We start from the raw sequence: 25,042 nt of genomic DNA on the forward strand, positions 1-25,042 counted from the left end.
TTGAAAGGGTGTAAGCAATTTATGGCAAACCACTTATCTAATTAAATTATAACAACATTTAGAACTTTGTAAAATATTGTGATAAAAATCATAAGTATATATTACAATGTAACCTCAGTAAATCACCCCGCTAGAACATGTAAACTGTGAAGAACACTAAAACTGAGATCTCCCTGGTGCTGACCATTAATTTACTACTCTTAAAAGTCTCTGGTAAAAGCCTTTTGTTTCTAAAAAAAAAGGCACTATTTCTAAAATGTACTGGAACATATTCATTAGCATTATGAAACAATGTAATTTGTAATTCAATGTAATCCACAGATGATTCTAAAAATGAATCAAGTTCACTTTGAGATGTTAGCTTTCTTTTTTGTATTTCTGTAATGCTCTGCCGCAAACTATTGTCTATTTCTTTCAAGTTTAGCATCCATTTCACTAGACATAATAAGAAATTACAGCAGATTCATTTCCAAAAGCTGTCAATTTTCCAAATCTACTAGTTAATTAATAGAGAACAACACCTCTCCCTGTGCTCCACTTCTCTCTCATTTAGTTCAGTTATGGAATCATAGAATTACTAAGGTTGGAAAGACCACTAAGATCATCTAGTCAAACCATCAACCCATGCCTGCGAGTACTCTAGACCATGCCACTCAGTGCAACCCTCTTCTTGAACACCTCCCTGGGCAGGCTGTTCCAATACCTCATCACGCTTTCTGAGCTAATATCCAACCTGCACCTCCCCTGGTGCATCTTAAGGCATTACGTTTTGTTAGCTGGGAGGGGAGGCTGACCCCCACCTCACCACAATCTCCTTTCAGGCAATTGTAGAGAGCGGTAAGGTCCCCCGTTAGCCTCCTTCAGATGGAATGATCTTAGTTCCCTCAGCTGCTCCCTGTCTGTAAGTCTTGTGCTCCAATCACCCCATTAACTTTGTTGCCCTTCTCTTGACATATTCCAGGGCCTCTACGTCTTTCTTGTAGCAAGGGGCCCAAAACAACACAGCACAGCCCCACAAGTGCCCAGTACAGAAGGATGATCACCTCCCTGCTCCTGTTGCCTGCACTATTTCTGATACAAGACAGGATGCCGTTGGCCTTCTTGGCCACCTGGTCACACTACTGGCTCATGTTCAGCCAGTGCCAACTAACATGCCCAAGTCCTTTTCCTCCATGCAGCTTTCCAGCCACTCTGCTCCAGGCTTCTAGCGATGCATGGGGTTGTGGCCAAAGCGCAGGACCAGGCACTTGGTCTTGTTAAAGCTAAAATAACTGTTGCTACATTAAAATCACTACTCTAGCATTGTGGTTACTGTCATTCCTGAAGAATTTGCTTTTTCACTCCCTTCACTCTTGTACAAAATGAAATCCCCCAAGTAGGAGAAGAGCTTCTCAGCAAGTCTTTTTACCATGCTCTGAAGACATGAATGTTCTGTTAAGTTCTATGGACCCAAAACTCATACGTACATCACTAACGCCAAGGAGCCTCATCAAATGCATTCTCAACAGTTTTGTAAGAAGTGAGAGGAGATAGGAGCATCTACAGGAGTCACTTTGGAGAAGCCACTGGCCATTCCTAAGGCATCTGAACTTCTATTGGAATATTCAAGGCATATAGGTTATTAACTAGGGAGGCTATTAAAGAAGTCCAGAAGTTTTGCATTAAATTATCTACAGTGTAAGGCTACAGTGTCTGCAATTGTCTGTAAGGTGTATAGTCACTTTATTGCTGGTAAGGGTTGTTTATCTTAGCTGTTCCCTTAGTGATGAATTTTACACGCTTATTCTCCAGAGATTTTCATGTTTAAATACCCCAATCTTGCATTTCTTTGACATGAACAGAATTGTGAGATTAAAAAAAAGGAAAAGTGTATAATAAGCAAAATTCAAAATTACTTCCTTTGCATTTGCATAGCAGTGTTTGAGTTATTAAAAAAAGTATGGGATGCTTAATAAAAATTAATAGGAATGCACATGATGGACAAAACTTGGAGGAGAGGAGGCAGAGTTTATGGAATACACCACAGCACCATGTGGGACTCCAAGTGTATCACATTGTTAGTACAGTAAAAGTCTTTTAATCTAATTTAACTGTTTTACTTTCAGTCAGTATGTTTTTGTTACTGTTACTTAATCATTTGTCAGCTGTAAGGCTAGTAATCATTCAGATTCCAAGATGATTTGAAAAGCTCTTCAAGCACTCTAATAAGATAATACATATAAAACAAAGCAAAACAACATAAAATATGTTTTGAAAATATATTTTATGAAAAACTTAACATGAGTCAACAGTGTGCTGTTGCAGCCTGGAAGGCCAATGGTATCCTGGGTTCCATCAAAAGAGGGGTGGTCAGCAGGGAAAAGGTCCCCTCTGTACTGCCCTCATGAGCTGGAGTACTGCATCCAGGTCTGAGGCCCCCAGCACAGAAAAGATGTGGAGCTTTTGGAGAGGGTCCATAGGAGGGCCATGAAGACGATCCAAGGACTGGAGCACCTCTCCTATGAAGACAGCCTTCTTCAGCCTGGAAAAGAGGAGGCTGTGGGGAGACCTCATTCCAGCCTTCCAGTATTTAAAGGGACTTTATAAACAGGGAAATCAACTTTTTGCAAGGGTAGAGCGTGATAGGACAAGGGGAAATGTTTTAAACTTGTCATGGTTCTATGTTTTTTTTGTTTTTGTTTTTTGTTTTTGGGTTTCAGTATTCCACATCAAAACATCATGTAGTGTACGGGGCATTAAAGTGTCACTGCCCCAGTTCCAAGTACCTATCCCTGTCCATTACAGCAGTCACGGGATCTGGCCCTTCCGGGTGGGGGGGGGTGCTCTCTTGCTGCCTTGCAGTGGGTGCTGGAGGGTGCTTTCCTAGCCGTTCCAAGCTTTTTCAGGTTTGAATCGGTCCCGGGAACTCTCTCTCTCTTATCTTGTCTGATTTATTAATCTCAATTTCAATTAAATTGTATATAGTGTGTTATTTTGTATTCCGATATTATAGTAAAATAAGTTTTCCTCCATAGATTGTTGCCGCTGTTCTTTTCCTCCCTTCCTTCCTTCCCATTTTTGTGGGACTGGGGTGGGGGGGGGGGAGGGCAGAGGCCTGTCGCCCCTGTCACGGACATAGATTGATCTGGTCAACTCCGTGACAGATTTTTGGCGCCCAACGTGGGGCACTGTTTTTTAGCTTTTTGAACGAATCTCTTTTTCTCTCTGCTCTTAGAGAGCTTCGTTAGGGAGCATTATCAGTAGTTCAGGTTTCTGTGCTGGAAAACCTGACCTTGAAAGATTAGGCGTACTGCCAGTGTTCTGGGATATTTGTAAACTTTGAGCACTACTTAGTCTGAGTAGTGCCTTTTTTCTTTTTTTTTCCCTCATCTTGTTAGCTTCAATTCATTAACCCTTTTTTAGCAAGCACCAGCGATGAACCCACTCGTTATCGTGGGGGTGCTGGGTAAAGGATTAAAAGCAATGGTGTTAGTCACAACCTACTGGCCAATAATCCATCTCACACTTGTGTGTTTTGGAATTGCATCCGTATATAACTATCTAAGGGCACTGATGGAGACACCTATGTTTTACCTATTTGCAATGTGGTATGATTTGAACTTTGACATCTACATCCCAGAAGGAATGGCTAATTTCACAAACAACTACATCCCAAATGGAGTAGCTAATTTCACAAACAGCTACATCCCAAATGGAATAGCTAATTTTACAAACAACACGATGTTCAGACCAGTGTCCGGGTTTTCTTTTCGGTTTGTCAAACGCTTTTCGAATCTTGAATTAATACTCATGTTGGTGAGTGTGTCATCAATACTCATGTTGGTGTGCATGTCGTTAATGTTCCTGAATGTACTCCAACGCATCCGTAATAAGGAGTCTCCTCCAAAACTAGAGAAGGATGACTGGCAGGGAATATGGAGAGGTTTAGGAAAGGTCTTAGAAGCATGGGGACCTGCAGTGTCATGGGATTTTACTCTTGAACACCTGTGGGATCCTGAGAAACTAAGCCAGTATTTGAGTCAGGGACTATGCGGCTTGCATAAATCTAAGGAGGTACAACTTATTTGGGGTTTGGCTTGTGCTTACCGTGCCCTATATAATACCATTCTGGAGAGAGAGAGTTTCCGAGCTGAGGTTCAAGCCAAAGGGGAAAATCCCCAAGTCAAATCTAATCAATCACAGGAGACACCAGTAACAATACCAGTTGCTCCTGTGGAGGGCAAGAAATGGAAACGAGTGTCTTCGCGTCTTGAACGAAAAAGAGAAGAAGAGGAGGAGGAGGAGGAAGATCCAGGCGAGGGGCCCTCCTCAGAACCACCACCATCGCGAAAGGCAAAAGGGAAAACTAAGAGACATGCAGAAGAGAGTGATGAAGAGGAAGTCTCTATTACTACTCGCCGGCCTCTAAAGATGACTGAAATCCAAGGTTCAAGAAAGGAGTTTACACGGCGCCCGAATGAAACTCTTGTTTCCTGGTTGGTTCGCTGTTGGGACAGTGGGGCCCATAGCTTGTCTCTGGATGGTAATGAAGCTCGCCAACTAGGTGCCATTGCCAGAGATCCAGCTATTGATAGAGGAATTAGTCGATGTTCGGATGAGGCTGCCTCCCTCTGGGAACGAGTGTTAACAGCCGTGAAGGAAAAGTATCCCTTCAAAAATGGCTTGAAGATTGCGATGAAGAAATGGGATACAGTTGAAAAGGGTATCCAGTATTTGAGGGAAATAGGCGTGGTGGAAATGCTGTATGACCCTAACTTTGTTCCTAACCACCCACAACAAAACCGCGACCCTGAAAAAGTGAGGACAACGCCTGAGATATGGCAGAAAATCGTGACAACAGCACCGGACAAATATGCCGCTACACTAACATCAGCATGTGACAGATACCAAGAACAACAGAGAACGCCCTTAGTTTATGAATTAATTGTTACGCTCCAAAACTACGAACAATTGCTGTCCCCAATTCATGCTGCCGTTGCTGCTATATCAAAAATGACAGAGCAAGTGTCTCAACTGATTAACCGTGACAAACCTGTAGCAGTATCAGAGACGCTTGATGAAGATCAGGATAATCAAATGAGTCTAGCGAAGGAGGTGAAGGAGATGATGAAATTTTGGCGAGCCCACCTAACTAAAGACGATGAACCTTCCTTCTTACGTGCACCATCAAAAATCTCAGCTGTTAGAGGCAAACGCTCTCCGGCTCAAGTAAGGGATAATACACCACGAATTGCCTTATGGTATTACCTACGTGACCATGGAGAAGACATGAGGAAGTGGCACGGTCAACCTACTCCTGTACTACGAGCCCGGGTGAAAGAATTACAAGGCAGATCAACCACCAGTGCAGTTGCTCCAGTTACCACAGGTAATGAATAGGGGGGCCCTGCCCTCAGTCAGGGGGGGGAAAGGGATAATAGAGTATATTGGACTGTGTGGATTCGATGGCCTGGCACATCAGAACCACTGAAATATAAGGCCCTGGTGGACACTGGTGCACAGTGCACTCTGATGCCCTCAAGTCATGAAGGGACAGAATCAATCCATATTTCTGGAGTGACCGGGGGCTCTCAAGAATTGACTGTGTTGGAGGCTGAGATAAGCCTCACTGGTAAGGACTGGCAAAAACATCCTATTGTGACGGGCCCAGGGGCTCCATGTATACTAGGTATAGATTATCTCAGAAGGGGGCATTTCAAGGATCCTAAGGGGTATCGATGGGCCTTTGGAATAGCTGCTGTGGACACAGACAACATTAAGCAGCTGTCTGTTTTGCCTGGCCTGTCAGAAGATCCGTCTGTTGTGGGGCTGCTGCGAGTAAAAGAGCAACAGGTACCGATTGCCACAAAAACAGTGCACAGGCGGCAGTACCGCACCAACAGGGATTCTTTGCTCCCCATTCATAAGTTAATTCGTCAACTAGAGAGCCAGGGAGTGATCAGCAAAACTCACTCGCCTTTTAACAGCCCCATATGGCCAGTGCGTAAAGCCAGTGGAGAATGGAGGCTGACGGTGGACTACCGTGGCCTGAATGAAGTCACACCCCCACTGAGTGCTGCTGTGCCGGACATGTTAGAACTCCAGTATGAACTGGAGTCAAAAGCGGCCAAATGGTATGCCACCATTGACATTGCTAATGCCTTCTTTTCCATCCCTTTGGCCAAAGAATGTAAGCCACAGTTTGCTTTCACATGGAGGGGCGTTCAGTATACCTGGAACCGTTTGCCCCAGGGGTGGAAACACAGCCCGACCATTTGCCATGGGTTGATCCAAACTGTATTGGAACAGGGCAGTGCTCCTGAGCACCTGCAGTACATTGATGACATCATTGTGTGGGGCGATACAGCAGAAGAAGTCTTCACGAAAGGAGAGCAAATAATCCAAATTCTTCTGAGTGCTGGTTTTGCTATTAAGCGAAGCAAAGTGAAAGGACCTGCCCAGGAGATTCAGTTCCTAGGCATAAAGTGGCAAGATGGCCGTCGTCACATCCCGACAGATGTGATCGACAAAATCACTGCTATGTCTCCACCCACTAGCAAAAGAGAGACACAATCTTTTCTGGGTGCAGTGGGCTTTTGGAGAATGCATGTTCCAAACTACAGCTTCATTGTAAGTCCCCTTTATTATGTGACGCGAATGAGAAATGAGTTTACATGGGGCCCTGAGCAGCAGCAGGCTTTTGAACAGATTAAACAGGAGATAGCCCGTGCCGTGGCTCTAGGGCCAGTACGGACGGGACAGGGTATAAAGAACATCCTCTATACCGCTGCTGGAGAGAACGGTCCCACTTGGAGTTTGTGGCAAAGAGCCTCAGGAGAGACCCGAGGCCGACCCCTGGGATTCTGGAGTCGAGCCTACAGGGGGTCGGAAGAGGGCTACACTCCAACTGAAAAGGAGATCTTAGCCGCGTATGAGGGGGTTCGGGCTGCTTCTGAAGTAGTCGGTACTGACACACAGCTCCTTCTGGCACCTCGACTGCCAGTGCTGAACTGGATGTTTAAAGGAAAGGTTCCCTCCACCCATCATGCTACTGATGCCACTTGGAGCAAGTGGATTGCACTGATTACACAACGAGCACGGATGGGGAACCTCAGCCGTCCAGGAATCCTAGAGGTCATCATGGACTGGCCTGAAGGTAAAAAGTTTGGAACACCACCAGGAGAAGAAGTAGCTCGTGCTAAAGAGGCCCCACCATACAATGAACTACCAGAGAACGAAAAGAAATATGCCCTGTTCACAGATGGATCGTGTCGTATTGTGGGAAAGCATCGCAGATGGAAATCTGCTGTGTGGAGCCCCACCCGACAAGTTGCAGAGGCCACTGAAGGGAAAGGCGAATCAAGCCAATTTGCAGAGGTAAAGGCTGTCCAACTGGCCTTAGATGTCGCTGAACGGGAGAGGTGGCCAATGCTCTATCTCTACACTGACTCATGGATGGTAGCAAATGCCTTATGGGGGTGGTTACAGCAGTGGGAGCAAAATAACTGGCAAAGAAGGGGTAAACCTATTTGGGCTGCTGAACTGTGGAAAGACATTGCTGCCCGAACAAAGACTATAGTTGTAAAGGTGCGCCATGTAGATGCTCATGTGCCCAAGAGTCGGGCTACTGAAGAACAGCAAAACAACCATCAGGTAGACCGAGCTGCCAGAATTGAGGTGGCTCAAATAGACCTGGACTGGCAGAACAAGGGTGAATTATTTCTAGCTCGATGGGCCCATGAGACCTCAGGTCATCAAGGGAGAGATGCAACATACAAATGGGCTAGAGACCGAGGGGTGGACTTAACTATGGATGCCATTGCACAGGTTATTCATAACTGTGAAACATGTGCCATCATCAAACAAGCCAAGAGGATGAAACCTCTCTGGGAGGAAGGGCGATGGCAAAAGTATAAATATGGGGAGGCATGGCAGATTGATTATATCACCTTGCCACGATCTCGCAATGGTAAGCATTATGTGCTTACTATGGTGGAGGCAACCACTGGGTGGCTCGAAACATATGCAGTACCCCATGCTACCGCCCGAAACACCATACTGGGTCTCGAGAAACAAGTCCTGTGGCGACATGGCACCCCAGAAAGAATTGAGTCAGATAATGGGACTCATTTCAAAAATTCTCTTGTAAATACTTGGGCCAAAGATCATGGCATTGAGTGGATTTACCATATTCCCTACCATGCACCAGCCTCTGGTAAAATTGAACGATACAATGGATTGTTAAAAACGATGCTAAAAGCACTGGGTGGCGGAACATTTAAGCACTGGGAGAAGCATTTGGCAGAAGCTACCTGGTTAGTCAATACCAGAGGATCTATCAATCGTGATGGTCCTAACCAATCCAGTTCCCTACATACCGTAGAGGGAGATAAAGTCCCTGTTGTACATGTAAAAAACATGTTAGGAAAGGCAGTTTGGGTTCTTCCAGCTTCTGGAAAGGGCAAACCTCTCCGTGGTACAGTTTTTGCCCAGGGACCAGGATCCACTTGGTGGATAATGCAGAAGAATGGGGATGTCCAATGTGTACCACAAGGAAACTTGATGCCGGGGGAGTGCAGTCAGTAATTCTATGTGTATATATATATATATATAGCCATGTGTGACTAATGCATTTTAATCATTTTTTTGTTTGTTTGTATATATGTATATATATTTTAAGCATGATGTAACGATGTAGAATAAGGGGTGGAATGTCATGGTTCTATGTTTTTTTTGTTTTTGTTTTTTGTTTTTGGGTTTCAGTATTCCACATCAAAACATCATGTAGTGTACGGGGCATTAAAGTGTCACTGCCCCAGTTCCAAGTACCTATCCCTGTCCATTACAGCAGTCACGGGATCTGGCCCTTCCGGGTGGGGGGGGGTGCTCTCTTGCTGCCTTGCAGTGGGTGCTGGAGGGTGCTTTCCTAGCCGTTCCAAGCTTTTTCAGGTTTGAATCGGTCCCGGGAACTCTCTCTCTCTTATCTTGTCTGATTTATTAATCTCAATTTCAATTAAATTGTATATAGTGTGTTATTTTGTATTCCGATATTATAGTAAAATAAGTTTTCCTCCATAGATTGTTGCCGCTGTTCTTTTCCTCCCTTCCTTCCTTCCCATTTTTGTGGGACTGGGGTGGGGGGGGGGGGAGGGCAGAGGCCTGTCGCCCCTGTCACGGACATAGATTGATCTGGTCAACTCCGTGACAAAACTAAAGGAAGGGAGATTTAGGTTAGATGTTAGAGGGAAGTTTTTTACTGAGAGAGTGGTGAGGTGCTGGAACACACTGCCCAGAGAGCTTGTGGATGCTCCATCCCTAGAGGTGTTCAGGGCCAGGTTGGATGGGGCGCTGGGCAGTCTGACCTAGCATTTGATCTAATGGCTGGAAACCCTGCCTGTGGAAGGGGGGTCAGAACTTGATGATACTTGAGATTCCTTCCAACCCAAGCCATTCTATGATATGATACTTATAAATCTTGCAGTTCTGTTTTTGACAGGAACAGTTTCAGGTCATTACTTCCCCTAATATTTTCTCTGCCTTTTCACAGTTAAGTCAATTTTGGCCAAATGGAGAAATATAAAAGCTGAATTATCTCATCTTTTAACTACTTACTCTTGAAATGGTTACAAAAATCTCAAGGAAGAGAGAATTCCATTTGAATTTTAATGGATTAATTTATACCAAACTAGATGAAATGATAATCACGACACTTCTCTCATGTCTTATCTTAATTTTAAATCTCAGTGTGATGTAATGGAAGCAGATAAGTGCGTTGGTCATAAACTGCTTGGTTACTGCAGCAAAATATGCTCTCCAAAGACCTAACATGGAAGAAGCCAGTAACTTAGTGAAAGGATAAATTCAAAAGCTGGAGAAGTATACAGAAACACTCCATTCAGTTTTATCTGAGAACCTAATTAGGATAGGTACAGCCTAAAATAATTAGTGAATGACAAAAGCATAAGCATACTTTAGGTCCATGGTATCCCCTAAGACAACTGAAGCATTTTGCTTCCTGAGCACTACATTTGAGCATTTCATTGCCTGTTCATTGCTCCAGAACTAATGTTTACAGAGTATTTGAGACTGTCACTTGAAAATTATTACAGTGAGTAAATACAGAGGGCCCCCATTTTATGGAACTCATTGATTCCTGTGAAGCAAAATCCTGTATTTTTATGGCTAGACCAACTAGCACATTTTAAGGTTAGGGTTCAGTTCCACTGGATGCCTAAAACCTAAAAGAAGAAAGGTTCTAACTTCTTTCACAACCCCTATAACTGTATTTAAGAATCCCATAGGGTTGTTATATCATCCTTTAATATGCAGCCAGAAAAGGAGGTGACATTACTCACTGTTTGTATAATGTGACAAAAACATTGCCCAGAGACTGTGAGATCAGAGCTGTAGGGACTCCCAAACCAACAGGATTCAAACCCACATCTCCCAATTCTCAGATAAATTTCTCAGACACAGGGTTAGGCTGGAAGGGCTATTTCCCACCCTTCTGTTGTCAGAGCAAAGCCAAGTATGAAAGAAACTATGGGAAAGGAAGGTAATAAGACAAAGTGTGACTCTGTAACTCCATAGTTAGTACTTAGGTGAGACGGAGAGAGTCCTGAGTTCTGAGCTTTGCACCCAGTGCCATTTAAGCGTTTGGTAATAAGCAGTCTTGCTTTATAGCATGCAGGAGAAATCCAGAAGTAACTCATAAGAAATCCTGATTCTTTGTTAGCTGCTGTCATCCCACTTATTTGGATAGTTGTATTACATAAGTGTCTCTCTATTACAAGGAACATGATCTTCTCTGGGAGAAATAATTACCATATGAGTTTCCAATAGCTGTAACACATTCGGTTAATATGATCATATGTCATTTCTTATTTTTTACGTTCTAGTTAATCTATTTTGGGAGAATAAGTTTTTAAAGTCATTACTTAGAAACATGTCTAAAAAGAAACAAAGGCAAATATTTGTAGATTCAAATGGTTTGGAATCAATCTTACCCCAAGGTCTCCTGGGAGGTAAGGAGGAATTGTATAATTTCAATAATCCTTCCATCTTTTTTGCAAATGTTTCCCCACTAACCTGAACCTTCACTAGAAAGTTTTTTTTTTTTCTTCAGCATTTGTGCAAGTTCTCTCATATTGCTACATGTACTCCAGTTTTAACTCAAGATCTTGGATCTGTTTGGTGTCTAGTACATCTGTAGAGGACAAAATGTGCTTAGTCCTGTGTGAGTAAACTTAAATATCTGAGTAATCAATTATTTCTGCATTCTTGTGAGCCTGACCCACAACTCACTGAACTGAACAGAAATCATTGGATCACATTTTCCTGTGCAATGTGTGTTCTTCTCTGAGTGGAAGTGTACAGTTGACACAAGCAGCTTCTGGTTTGAACTGCTGGCAACAATGTGAAACCTTTGTGAGTTCCCACAGAAAAATAGAAATAAACACTATTAGAGACAGCTCTACAATACTTTTTTCAGACACTTTCTAGAACAAATATATATGTGCTTGATAATGTCAAAAAAGCTACAGATTAAAAATTTCTACTTTAAGTGCTGATGGTGGTAGTCAGCATTCAAGATGTTCTCTCAGACTTTCACTGCCAGACCCATCAGCCCTTCAATCTACTGTCTGTAAACCCAGGATTATTATATAAAATATAGAATACATTTGGAAAACAATATTCTATACATCAATCAGGTTAGATAAGAAAATTGTAACAAATACAAATTTACTGTAAAATAATTTAAATTCTGATTTTTCAAATATGAAATGAAACAGAGCCAGCTGCTGCCCAGTGTTTGAGAATTCTTCCTGTGGCATGAACAAGACCCATCTCCACGTATCGAAATGAGCGGTATGTTCTGGGACCTGCCCTATGAATCCTCTGTACTTCAACAACTGCTCTGTAAAATGCAGAGTATCACTTCTTCATAAATCTGGAAGGAATACGTGCTTGGATTCTACTTCACAAACAAGTGTTTATCTTCCAGTTCTCTGTCACCCAGAGGAGCACTTCCAAGGCACAGCAACTTCCAGATTTACTGCTAAAGAGCCCATGGGGCAATGTGAATACATTTCAGGGTCTGACAGCAAACAATACCTATGAGCTATTCATTAAAAGCATTAAAATTAAAATTCATAAAAGGACTTCACACTACATCAAAACACAATACATAAACAGGGACATATGATCAACGCACGATTGGAGTAGAATTAAAGTCATTGCTACGGCAATCCAGTCCTGATTCTGTCTGGGACCTTTTGAGTTTTAACAAATAATTTGACTTTCTCATGGAAAGATTTCCCATTTGTAAAGCAGGAACACTGTTTGAAACATCTTGAAAGACAGATTTCATTGAATCATTGGGGAAGGGATTGGAGGGGCTGTTAAAGATCATCTAGTTCCAACCCTGCGATGGGCAGGGCTGCCACCCACCAGACCAGCCTGCCAAGGGCCCCACCCAGCCTGCTCTTAAATGCCTCCAGGCATGGGGCACCCACAACTCTCTGGACAGCCTGTGCCAGCGCATCACCACCCTCCAAATAAAAAATTTCTTCTTAACATCTAAACTAAATCTTCCTTGTTTCAGTTTAAATCCATTCCTCCTTGTCCTGTTGCTATCTACCTGCATAAAAAGTTGTTCCCCTCTTCTGCTTATAAGCTCCTTTTTAGTATTGGAAGATAGCACTGAGGTCTCACTGGAGCCATCTCTTCTTGAAGCTGAACAATCCCAACTTCCTCAATTTTTCTTCGTAAGAGAGTCCTCTGATAATCTTCATGGCACTCCTCTGGGCCTTCTTTAACAGCTCCACATCTTTCCTGTACTGGGGCTCCTAGGCCTGGACACAGTACTCCAGAAGGGGCCTCATAAGGGCAGTGCAGAGGGGACTATCCCCTCACTCTCCCTGCTGTCACCCCTCTTTTGATGCAGTCCAGGATACTGTTGGCCTTCTGGGTTGCAGGAGCACACTGCTTTCTCATGTCCAGCTTTTCACTCATCAGGACCACTAAATCAATTTAAAACCCTCTTGGCTGAAACTTGTATATGGCTGTATGAGACAGGGAGTAAACTGTGGATACGCTTACAACCTACGTATATATTTGCAGAGAATTTGACCTGTACCTGGAAATGTTTACCCCCAGTGCCTCATCACAGCCACAGTACACAGCAGTACATCTCATCCTCCTGCAGCAGTGACTTCTGCTTCCCAGACACCCAGGCCATTATCAGTAATCTCTACGAGAGGCCCAGGCAGACATTATGATAATAAAAAGAAAGTCTTTACTGAGAGGGCAGTGAGACACTGGAACAGGTTGTCCAGTGAGGTTGTGGATGCCTCCTCCCTAAAAGCACTCAAAGCCAGGCAGGAGGAGGCTGTGAGCTACCTGGTCTAAAGGGATGTGTCCCTGCCTATAGCAGTGGGTTGGAACTAGATGATCTTAAAAGTCCCTTCCAACCTAAACCATTCTGTGCTTCTATGAATCTATGATATCCAGGGAGGAGAGAGGGCAAAAGAAGCATTTTGTTTCAAGCAGCTGATGTAGAAAGTATCAGTAGGTACAGGCTTTCCTTCCTGTTTAATTAGGGAGAGAGAGTAACCACAAAGTGAATAGTGATAGACAGAGTATGGCAGAGCCAGAGCAAGAATCGTGAAGTGCTGTTGGGTAAAAGTGCTGAACCACAGGAATTTCCTCATCCAGGAACCTCTGTCCAACATGCAGCCCCAGCACAGTGATGGGAGGAGTGCTGGCACGGGCTGCAGGCTGACATAAAACATTACTGCATGTCTTCTTGGCTGAGGCTGGTCTTTTAGCCCTTTCCTTTCTGAATTCAGGATGAAGCTTCTCCTCAGTGTAACACAGGGCTGATGCATTGGGTTCAGGGAAAACTTGATTGTGATCTGAAGCTTCAAGCAGCACAAGCCCAATTGCACTTGTTCTCCACTCTGGGTTCATTTCATTTCAGTGATCCCATCATGAGATCAACTACCTATCTGTACCAGTCTAAGAATGTAAAAGTACAGGTTGATAAATGTACAGGTGTTCTGTGGTCTGAAGGAGTTTTCAGACCACAAAATATTGTCCAATCATATTTTCTAATTTCATGTTGACTTCTTTGCTTTCCTGTGATTCACCTCTTCAAGAGGAGAGGGATTTCCTTCCATAGCTGTGGTGCCGTGAGAAGCCATTAACTGCAGCCTAGACAACTTTCATCTGTGGGGAAGCAAGCAAGCAGTTTACAAACAGCACAAAGCCCTGAAGCTGAGGAGGAACAGCCCCCGGGCACCAGCACATGCAGGAGACTCTCAGCTGGGAGCAGCTCTGCAGAAAAGAGCCTAGTGGTCCTGGTAGACACCAAGTGGAACGTGAGCCAGCAATGTGCCCTTGCCACTAAGAAGGCCAAGGGTATTCTGGACTGCATTAGGCAAAGTTTTGCCAGCAGGTCAAAAGAAGTGATCCTGTCTACTCAGTACTGGTGGATACCACACCTGGAGTACTTTGTCCAGTTCTGGGCCCATCCAGAGTGACCTGGACATTCTGGAAGATGTCCAGCGCAGATCCACCAAAATGCTGCAGAGCATGGAGCACCTCTCCTGTTAGGAGAGGCTGAGAGAGCTGGCACTGCCCAGGCTGGAGAAAAGGAGGCTCAGGGGGGATCTCATCAGTGTCTATATCTGAAGGAAGGGTGCCAAGAGGATGCAGCCATGCTCCATTCAGTAGTGCCCAGTGCCAGGACCAGAGACAATGGGCACAAAATGGAGCACAGGGACTCACTCTGAGCACCAGTCAGTGCAGTGCCAGAGCACTTGCACGAATTGCCCAGTAGCTGTGAGATTTCTTCACTGGAAACCTTCAGAAGCTGCCTGGCCATGGGCCAGCCTCGGCCATCCCGAAGTTCTGTAATCTTGGTGTTACATAAAAAAAATACTTTTGTTGGCTTGCTATAAAATCTGTGACTTGATATTTTATTGAATTTCCCCTATTTCTTTTGCTAAGGCAGAGAGACATTTTTCCTTGTTTACGTTTTTTGCAACTTGTGATTTTAAAGACCTCTGTCACATTCTTTTCTTGTTCTGTCTCTCTTCCAACTGAGGATCCTCACGTCCCTGCAGGACAGTCTTCACTTAATTCTGTAATACTAAGTAACTTATTTGGCACTTTTGAGTCCAGGATAAAGCAGATTTCCAAGGCCAGGCACATTAGAGAAGCAGGAAAGGTGCTGGAGAGGGAGCTGGCCTCAATCTGAATGATGCTTCCTTCACACTCAGGAGACTGCCAGGCTTTTTCCTCTACATGACTTCTGCTCTTCCAGTTGAGATCAATTATGCCACGGAAGCAATTCTTTTTCTTTGCTGCTTATAAATATCTGAATTGGCTGCTCTGGTCACATGAGTGCAGTCAAAGGAACCTCTTTTCAGGAGAGTAGAAAGTGATGTTTACAAAAATCTTCCCATCTGCCTATTTTTCCTTCCTCTGTCTTCAGATAAACAACCTCTGGATACAGAGCCAGAGTTTCATATTAGTGCCAGATAGCATTTAATATCAAATGAGAAATGTTTTACTTCGCTGTATTCACAGATGTGCTTCCTTGAAAAGTTTGCCCAAAACATTCTAGTTAATTGCTATTGGTTTAAGCGTTTCATGATTCTGTCAAAAGATTCATGAATCTGTCAAATCCCAGGAGACCTTCCTCTCAACATGGACAGGAAGTATTGTCATGTTTTTATGCTTGCATTTCCATTGGAAACCACACTAGAATGATTGCAGATGGAATAACTGGAAGCAGACTAGCTTGGAGACAACTTACAACTGAATGATTGAAAAAGTAGGCCTCAGTGCTGCAAAATCTTCTGTATAGAGTCAGGGTTTTCACAAAACTGCTCATTTATTTATAATTTATTATTATTTAAGCCACCAGCTCTCCAAGACACTGTTTAAGAAACTTTACATGATTTACTTATGCATTTCTGTAATGAAACAAAACGGTTTCATCACTGCAGATAGATGTATAAATGCATGTATTACTAGGGCACAGCAATATTTAGAAACAGATTGTGATTGCTCTTGCATGGGAAGAAAATTGGATTGAGGAAGCTATTGTCTATTTTTTCATCATGCACAACCTCATAAAAGTCATCCAGAATAATGATGTAATTATCCTCTCTGTTCAAAGCATGGAGAGATAGTGCACCTCAGGCCACAGAAGCCTTTCTGCATCTTGGCCAGCGCTCTGCTGCTGCGTCTCCCGTTGTGCATCATGATCTCGTGTGGACAGCGCTCATCATTCATGCTTTCAAAACGCATTTAGTGGATGAGCATGTGATTCCTAAGGGAGCACTGGACTGCATGTCACCAGTACTGATGACTTGGAGAAGTACATTATGGCTCAGTGTAACAAATGGTTGATGTGCTGTCCTGAGTGCACACGCTGTGAGAGCACACTAATCTTTCAACTGACATTTTTATTACTAACATCCACCTCCAACCTTGTCGCCTCTTATAATTACATTTGCTCCCACTCCAGAGTTTACAAGATGAAGTTAACCTATAGATAGCTCCCAAGGGGCAGCCAAATTGTTTAATAGCAGTGGTCATCTCCCAGGAGTGTTGTTATCAGGTGTACCTGCACTACAGATAGAATCTTAGGATGATTCTAGGTACTGTTGGAAAGACTTCCATCTTATGTTTATCTCACACCAGATGGACTGTTCTGCTCTCTCTGTCTAGGGATGTGGACAGTCATCTCTGCGCACCACAGCAGAGATAGGCCAATTGTAAAATCTGGAGGCAGATTTTGATTTCATTATAACTTTGGGAGCAGTAAGATATGGGACTTTGAGATGTCCAGTTCTGTCTTCCATCAATATTTCTCACTAATTACTATTTTTATACAAGCACATTCTTTTTGTGTCACTAATATAAAATACAATTTGTCTTGCACAATGCGCTTAGGCATTTCCTAGTGAAAACAGAAGGAAAATCCTTGTTTATAACAAAATTACTGTAACACTGCATTAAGACTACAAAGCACCAGTGTCAAGAAAGGTGATGAAATGGCAGCTTGAGATAAAAGTCTTACATTTATGTAGAAATCTCTTAATGTCTGTAAATCACATTTGTAAAGCACCTGTCAAACAGAAGCTCTCATGAATTTTTAATTTTTTTTTAAATCTGGCACATGACTGACAGTTCAGCCATTCTGGAGTTAAGCAAAGTTTGCTATGGCATTCATTTAAATCAGATCTCACTTTCCTCACTGCTCGTAAGACAGAAGACTGAGACTGTGAGTGCTGTGCAGCCCAGAACAGGCTGCAGCAGAGCAAGGAAGCCTGATTTCTATAGTCTTGAGGGAGGCTTGGGAAGAAAGCAACTGCTCTACTGGAAGCTCTTGCCTTTATGGAAAATGAATACAGACTGGACAAAGGGTCCAGAATTCACCAGAAGCTGCTCACTGCAGGAAGTCAGTCTTCTAGACAACTGTCACACCCTCAACAAAACAATGGCAGCTGCACAGCTCCCCAGTAGCCTTGCTAAGCTCTAAGCTTTGTTTCAGTGCAATCTCTAGGAGAACAATGCCACCTACTGAACCACCATCGACAGCATCTCCCTCCTACCCAACTTACAGCTGATGTTATTTCCGCCTCTGCGTAGCTCATAGCGTTGGAGCACAGGAGCCCAGGGCTAGAACAAGTGGGTCTTGTGGGGAGCTGCTCCTCCACCTGGCAATGGCCCAGCTTGCTCTGAGCAAGGTGATGTGATGCAAAGCTAGCAGGGTGAGCTCGCTTTTGAGCTGAAGGCAGCCTCATAGAAGGGCAGGGATTCTAGGGCCAACCCAATAGCCCCACTACTCTTCCTGGTTTGAACAATATTTGCTTGGGTGTATTCAGGCTTCCCCCATGCTTCTTTATGCTGTGTAACTACACAGGCTTGAGCTTGACCTGAAAAACCCATATATATCCCTGGCAATAAGGATTTAAGCTGTCACTGTTTTTTTTTTTGCCACGCTGATACATATCCTCAGAATTATACTGAAGACTTGGACTCATTTTCTGAAGCCTACAAAAAGGCAGCTGTCCGATGGCAGTGAATCAAGCCAGCTAGAAAACGGTCTGTGAAGAAACACTGTCAATTTATAAACACTTTTTTTTTTTTCCTCCTGCATTGTAACACTCTGAATTATTGAATTTAAAAAAAAAAAAGGAAGAACTAAATTACACATCTCCTCTTTGTGTTTTTTCTTTAATTATGAACAATGAAAACAGATTTCTCTCTTTCTAATGCAAACCTCTTACTGGTTTTTTTTTGTTTGTTTGTTCATTTGGTTGTTTTTTTTTAATGAATTAGAGTAATTCCAGTATTTGAGCTGCAAATATCACTGGATATATTTCATTTGACTGAAATAAGATTATATTGAGGAAAAGAGATAAACAGTTTTTGATCTCGTACTTTTACTTGCAAGTGAATGTAAATTTAGTGATTGTAAAGAGAAATGAAAATGTTTTGGAAGTATTATTTTTCATCTTAGGACAGCATTTGCCCAATACTAACACCATCAACAGCCATTTCCAAGCAGCACAGCTGGCTTTTGATAGCAGGCACCTGGTAATAGCTGAGACCTATAACAAGAAGTTTGATTGGCAAACAGCACTAAGCAACAGAGCAAACAGGCAGCATGAAGCAATTCAGCAGAGAATGCTGGATTTTAAGAAAATATCCATACTTAAACACGGAAATATCAGAAGAAAGAGCTGAGTAGAGATAATTGGTAGGTGGAAATGTTGGAAAAAAAAAAAGGAAGAAGGAAGAAGCAACACAACCTCTTCATTAAGACTCACGGACAACTGACAAGGGATAAGACTTCACTGCAGTGGAAAGTGAAATGCTGGAGCAGCAGAGTAGCTGTTTGTGGAAAGAAACAGGCTGTTCATACTTTTCTGCAGTTGAGAATCAAACAGAAGAAGCAGAAGTGCTCACGTACATTAGAGAGATGTGAGTGCTGGCATCCACATGGGACATGAGCCCTCTGAAGATTCTCTGATTAAAGACGTTGCTGTGGGAATGTACAATTTGAAGTTCTAAGACCAATTCTGCAGAACAGATCCAGCCTTTGAAAACACTTTCAGGTCTCTAACACAGACCATTACATGTGGCCATTAATTAATCACCCATTTTAATTCAAGTGCTGGGCAGATCTGCCTGCATCCTTTTTATTTCCTCCTTCTTGCCTCTGTTGCTTCTTCTCTGCCTCCCTCTTTATCTGCTTTCCTCTTGCAGGTTTTATCAGACAGTTTCCACCAAGGAAGATGCAAACTCCTCTGCCTTGCACTAAGCTGAGGCTCTGAGAAGGGCTCAGAGGTTGAGTCATGCATTCAGCATTCATTTGTGGTGTGTGCTAACTTTCAAGTATGCTTGTGGTTGCTAATCAGTGGAAAAAGCTGCCTCTGATTTAGTGGCCTAGCCATAATGTTGCGTATACAGGCCACTGCACAAGACAAGACAAGCTACCTGGTGAGAGCTGCCATGTTTCTGGGATTTTTATAATGCACTATGGGGGAAAAAAAACCAAAAAACCTTTAAAGAAGCAGTTTTCTCAGAGATGTCTTCCATTCAGGTGAGTACCTTCTTGTCACTGGCTCAGGATTTGGTAATCAGAAGTCCCAAAGATCCTCTCAGAAACGAACATTTTTGCACATGGTATGTCTGTTTCTGGGCTTCATCTCACAATTCTGTCTAATTGGCATGAGTCTAAGGATCCTTCTCTCCTTCTGTACATAAACTAGTCACCTTCCACACATGCAGAATTACACAGTAACATGAAGACTGGCTCTTCCAACCTCCTGCTCACAGGAATCATTTAGCAGGAATGAAAGACCTAACTGCACTGCTGAAATAGGTCTCCCATTGCTTTGGGAAAGGGAGAACAAACAAAGGAGTGTTGGCAGATTATTTACAAACTACTTGGTTGTCATGTCAACAGAACAAATATGTCTCTGCTAAAAAAATGCAAATGAACCATTGCAGATAAACGTGTGTCGGATAGGATTCACTGGAGTGATTTGGTGAGGTATGTAAGTAACTAAATCCCAGTTTGAGGAGAGATATTTACAGCTTTACAGCTCACTGGCAGTATGACTGGAGATGAAACTTTCACTGATTAGCTACTGCGAGGGTTAAAAACAAACAAAATGAAATCCCCTGACTGTTCAAGAGCACAAAGAAGCTATTCATGCTGCAGAGAACAAATAACTTTGTGTAATCTTCTGCACTCATAAATTGGCAATATCTCCAAACTGGACCATCATTTCCATGGCACTGCTGTGACAGTTTAAATTAGTGTAGAAAACAAATCTTCATCCGTGGTGTGCTCAAAGCAGTTGGCAGGAAAAGCAATCCCAGACTGAGAAAGGAGAAAAATTGTCCTCAGGTTACTGTGGTTCATTGTGTGGGAGCTACCTTACTGCAATGCCAAAATCTCTTGCAGCATTGGAATAAAGCTTAGAGGAGGGAGATGATTACATGTTCCTGAGCAACACTGATGCTGTTGTGACTAAGTTACAGAACTGGCTCTCCATTATTTCTACAGCTGGACCTGCCACTATCACCCTTCGGCGCATAACATCATGATATCTTCCAATCAGCTGGGGTCCCCAGCCCAGCACCTGCTGGTCCCCAAACTGGCTGTCATGGAGCCAAGCTGGGTACATTCCTGTGGTGTCAAACTTAAATGAAGGGCCACAGGAAAAGGATATCTCACCTAATGGAGTTAACAGGAACGTCCCGTTCACAACCAGCAGTGGAGAGGACGTGCCTTTGTTCCAGATGGCAGGCTTGCAAAAAGCGTGGCTTAAGCCACTTACATTGTGTGACAAAAATCAGATTATCTGGTAGTCAATAACTGCAGCAACTGAGTTACAGTTCACATTTATCAGCGTTATTATTAAGATCAGGGAAAACTAACTAGAAATTTCTGTGCTGGGAATTTCCCCCTAGAAACAGTCTACACTTTGCTTGTTCTCACATTTTAAGTTACATGAGAATTAAACCACAAAAAGAAGGAAGGGAAACAACCGAATATTAAATCCAATCCCATATTTAAGCTCAGATTTTCACTTCTGTTTGCACAGATTGGTGCTGTTTCAGCTAATGCAGATGATAAGTGTACACATACATAAACAAAAACAAAAAACCAAAAATGATTCCTGAATACAATATGCCCTATGGATAAAATAGATAAAATCTACAGCTTTGTTGGAATTCATGTGGCAGGTTTGATTCCAAAAATTACAGATTTATTTTGAAGCAGAGGGCAAGATGGACCCACATTTTTTAAGAAACTTGTAGTTTATAATTTAAGGGCATGTTGGGGTGAGGGGCCATGCCAAAAGAATTTTCCCAGCATCAAAGAGAATGAAAACTTATTGTTTTATACATGAATGCACTTCAGTGTGGAAGGAATGTTATACAATTCAACAGACAAGAGTGACCTATCAGAACACTTCTAAATTTCTTGGTGTTTCTTCAAGATTCCTAAAATCTCCGTAGTCCCCAGCACTCAATTTTCTAAGCCCCATTCTTCCACACTTCATTTTGATATTTCTTTTTTTCCAGCTGTTTTGAGGTCACTTTTAAAAATTATGTGAAAAGGGATTTTTGCTCATCTCTTTCACTCTATGCACAGGAAAAAACATCTTTTCCAGCCCACCACTTGGGGAATAGAGGAAGAGCATAATCTTCTTGAATCTTCTCATTCATAATGGAAAGTGATGAGGATTTAGCCCTACAAACTGTTATTCTCTGCTGAAGTTTAGCAATAAGCAGAAGTAAGAAAGGCTGCTCAGGAGCGCGTCACCTCTTCCATCACGTCCCTGAGAGCACTGCACTGGCAGGTGTCCATGCAGTTTGTCTGGGAAGGATGTTCATAAGGTGGAGAGAGGCTGTGAAACTTTGAGGTGAAGGAACTGGAGAGAAGCAGTCAGGCATGGGTATTACTGAATCTTGCTGCCATCCCTAAACCCAGACAAGTAGTTACTCTCTGTCCTCCTGCCCGTTTGGGCCTGTGAAACTCTTCCCCAGCAGCACAGCTCTTTAGCATTTCTGTACTCCTGAACTAGAATTTCGTGGTGAAAGTGACAGCTGAGAAATCCCAACCAGTACTTTCCACAGGACTTGATCTAAGGTCATGCATTGAGCTTACTTACAAAGAATGAACAAAAATACATCATAGCTGAAAGCAAGAGATTCTGACCACAGTCACATGAATAAAATGTACAATGGTCAGGGCACTAGCCAAGGGTGTGCAGCCTTTCCCAAAACCTATATCTGCCAGAGCTGTCTTGTAAGATCAAGATAAACAAAGTTACATTAAAATCTCAGTGCAAGAATATGCCATCTGTATAGAAGTATATATAAGGGCTGTCTTTCCTCACAGAAACACTTACAAGGAATTAAAAAATGAGGAGGCAGCTCAGATCTCTTTGGTAGATATATGCATAATCACAGGGTAACTACAGAAGCATTGAGAGAAGTGCAGTAACCACATATCTCTGAAAACCAGTCGTCTGCTTTGCAAAGGCAGCAGTGTAATATATGCTTTTAACGCAGGTTTTAAAAAGCGTTGGTAAGTCGAGGTTTTTAGATAGCTCAGCTGGCATTTTGCCACCAGTGAGCCTGCCAGCTCTGTGGCTTGTGAAGTCAGCAATGCCTGAAGATGAGTTACAGCCACCCACAAGCTGAACAAAGGAGCTATCAAAATCATTTCACATAAAACTCCTGGTTTTACTCAAAGTAGATTCCCCTAAAGAATGTAGTAATATTTCTTAGTTTTCAATAAACCCATATTTTTATACCTAAATGTCCTAGTTGCCAGCTCTGATAATAGCCTGTAACATTTCTTATGCTTTTCTTAAAGCTCCAGATACTGTAGACAAATGCAAGAGCTACTGCTTTGACGTGCAAGCAGTTGAAGTTTCCTAGCCTTTGTGGCTGCACAGGAAATCACTCATTCTAATAATAGTCGACCTAATGTCAGTGTGTGGAGACCACACACGCTTTCAGAAAACCTGAGGAAGACAATCCTGAAATTCTACATAGGTACTCCAAAGAACCAAGCTCATGCTGCTATGATTCTGTTATACAAATTACATAAACTAATCACATAAAGTAGTGGATTCACCCAGGGACTGATTTGGCACAGTGCCCTCCATGTGTGGCTTAGGTGGAACCATGTGGTAGCTCCATAGAGATCACTGCAAACACAACTGGCTCTTTCTGGGGGACTCCTTCTTGCCTCTTTCCTTCAGTGCCTTCTACAACCAGCAAGAAATCACTTAGCAGTAGCACTGCACATAATCGATGAGCACTGAATTGCTACAAAGTGAACTGACATCTGCCATCCTTTGTGGTTAAAATTCATTGATTAACTTTTTTCATGTTGCTCTGTTTCATTCTGTTTCCTTGCTGTACAGAATAATGATGTACTGAGAGACGATCACTGAACTTGTGTCGCTTTTTAGACACTCTGTGATGGTGCTATGCCAAGGGCTGAGTGTCCTAAATCACAGTTTCTCTAACTACATCCACACCTCACAGCAGGTGTAGACAATGGCATCCCTGGTTCCTAATCATGCCCCACACTGTGTAGATAATAGCTTCAGCTGGGACATTCCATGGGATTGTCTTCCAGGCTGAACGGCCCAGTTGTGTCCCTCAGAGTGCAGGGGGGGCTCGTGCCATCTCATAGCTTAATAAGGGATTATCACACAGCTGGAGAGCTCAGGGCTGGCAGCATTCCTGGGATGATGAAGTCAGCTCTAGTTGATGTTTAACACATATTCTTTAGACTATATACATAAAATAAAACCGGTATTTTAGCAACAGGTGCCATTTCAACCACAGAGCACCAGGCTGTTAAATCTCAAGCCTAAACAAAACCAATGGATGACAACTCTCAAAAGAATTAAGATGGTTAACTAAGGAGTCAGAAATTTACAGACAATGAAGATATAAAATAGAATATTAGAGAAAGGTTTTCTCTGTGGTCTGACATCCTTACCGCAGTGTCATTGGTGGTAATGTACACCAACACTTCTGAGTTGTTTCTGCCATTAATGTATCGATAACAGTTCCACACGCAGCTTATCAAGTAACCCTGTAAAGAGAAGTGTTATATCATTATGTACAGAAAATAAACCATGTATATTTTCATGCCACAGATTTGTGCAAATTGGATCCTGGACTGAGCAAAAGCCCTGGCATGGCATTAAGAACAGAAGGGGAGCATGAAGACTGCAAGTTCAATGCAAACAAACACTGAGAAAAACGTAAATGTGATTCTCAAACTTTCTTTTAGTACTAAAAATTTAGCCTCGTGACTCTTTGTTCTTTGTCTTTATGAAAGGCCGTATTACAAAGGAAGCTTTCCATGATGCTCTTTAAGTTGTGTGCTTGCTTTAGTCTTGTGACTAGAAGGAACAGACACAGAAAGATCAGGCAGAGCAGTGTGGGGTGAGCTGGGCTTTCCAGTGCTCCATATACAAAGCAGGGCAGTTAAACAGTAAAATACTAATACAAATATGAATATAAGCCTGCTTGCTGCAGTGTTTGTAAGCATATCTAGGAATTCAGCAAGTCATCTGACACCAAACCTCATAGTGAGCAGGAGTTTATGGAGACTTGGGTTGGACTGAGAAGGCTGCTTCATTTAGACAGTCTAGACCTATCTGAGTAGAATTTACTGTTTACAGATACTTAGTATTACAGCACACTTATTATGGACTAATTTTTTGAAAAAAAACATCAGTTTCTTTGGGCTTGAATGTAAGCAAAATAACAACACTTTGTGTATAAAACCCCCATTTTACTGAAATGTGCACATCACATACACAGACTTTCTTTCCTATGCCTCTCTAAATACAGAGATACGTGAGTTCAGTCAGACATCTCAAAGCTATGCATGAGATGTTGCACACTACCAGGAGTAAGTTTTAAAATATAAAATGAATGTACACATGAGATAAGGTGTTGCAGATACAGAATACCTCATGGATGA

At 42.7% G+C, this 25,042-nt stretch overlaps 1 protein-coding gene across 1 annotated transcript in view; it reads right to left on the reverse strand.

Annotated features, from left to right (window-relative positions):
* Positions 1–25,042, reverse strand: part of LAPTM4B (lysosomal protein transmembrane 4 beta) — a gene marked incomplete at both ends in the record, with an annotated part of 62,647 nt that overhangs the window by 1,337 nt on the left and 36,268 nt on the right. Inside the window, 1 exon segment of the mRNA XM_079533509.1 lies at positions 24,047–24,142. Coding sequence (XP_079389635.1) covers positions 24,047–24,142 — 96 coding nt within the window.

The sequence above is a fragment of the Tetrao urogallus genome (assembly GCF_951394365.1).
Source record: "Tetrao urogallus genome assembly, chromosome: 3".
In the NCBI taxonomy this organism is placed as follows: Eukaryota; Metazoa; Chordata; class Aves; order Galliformes; family Phasianidae; genus Tetrao; species Tetrao urogallus.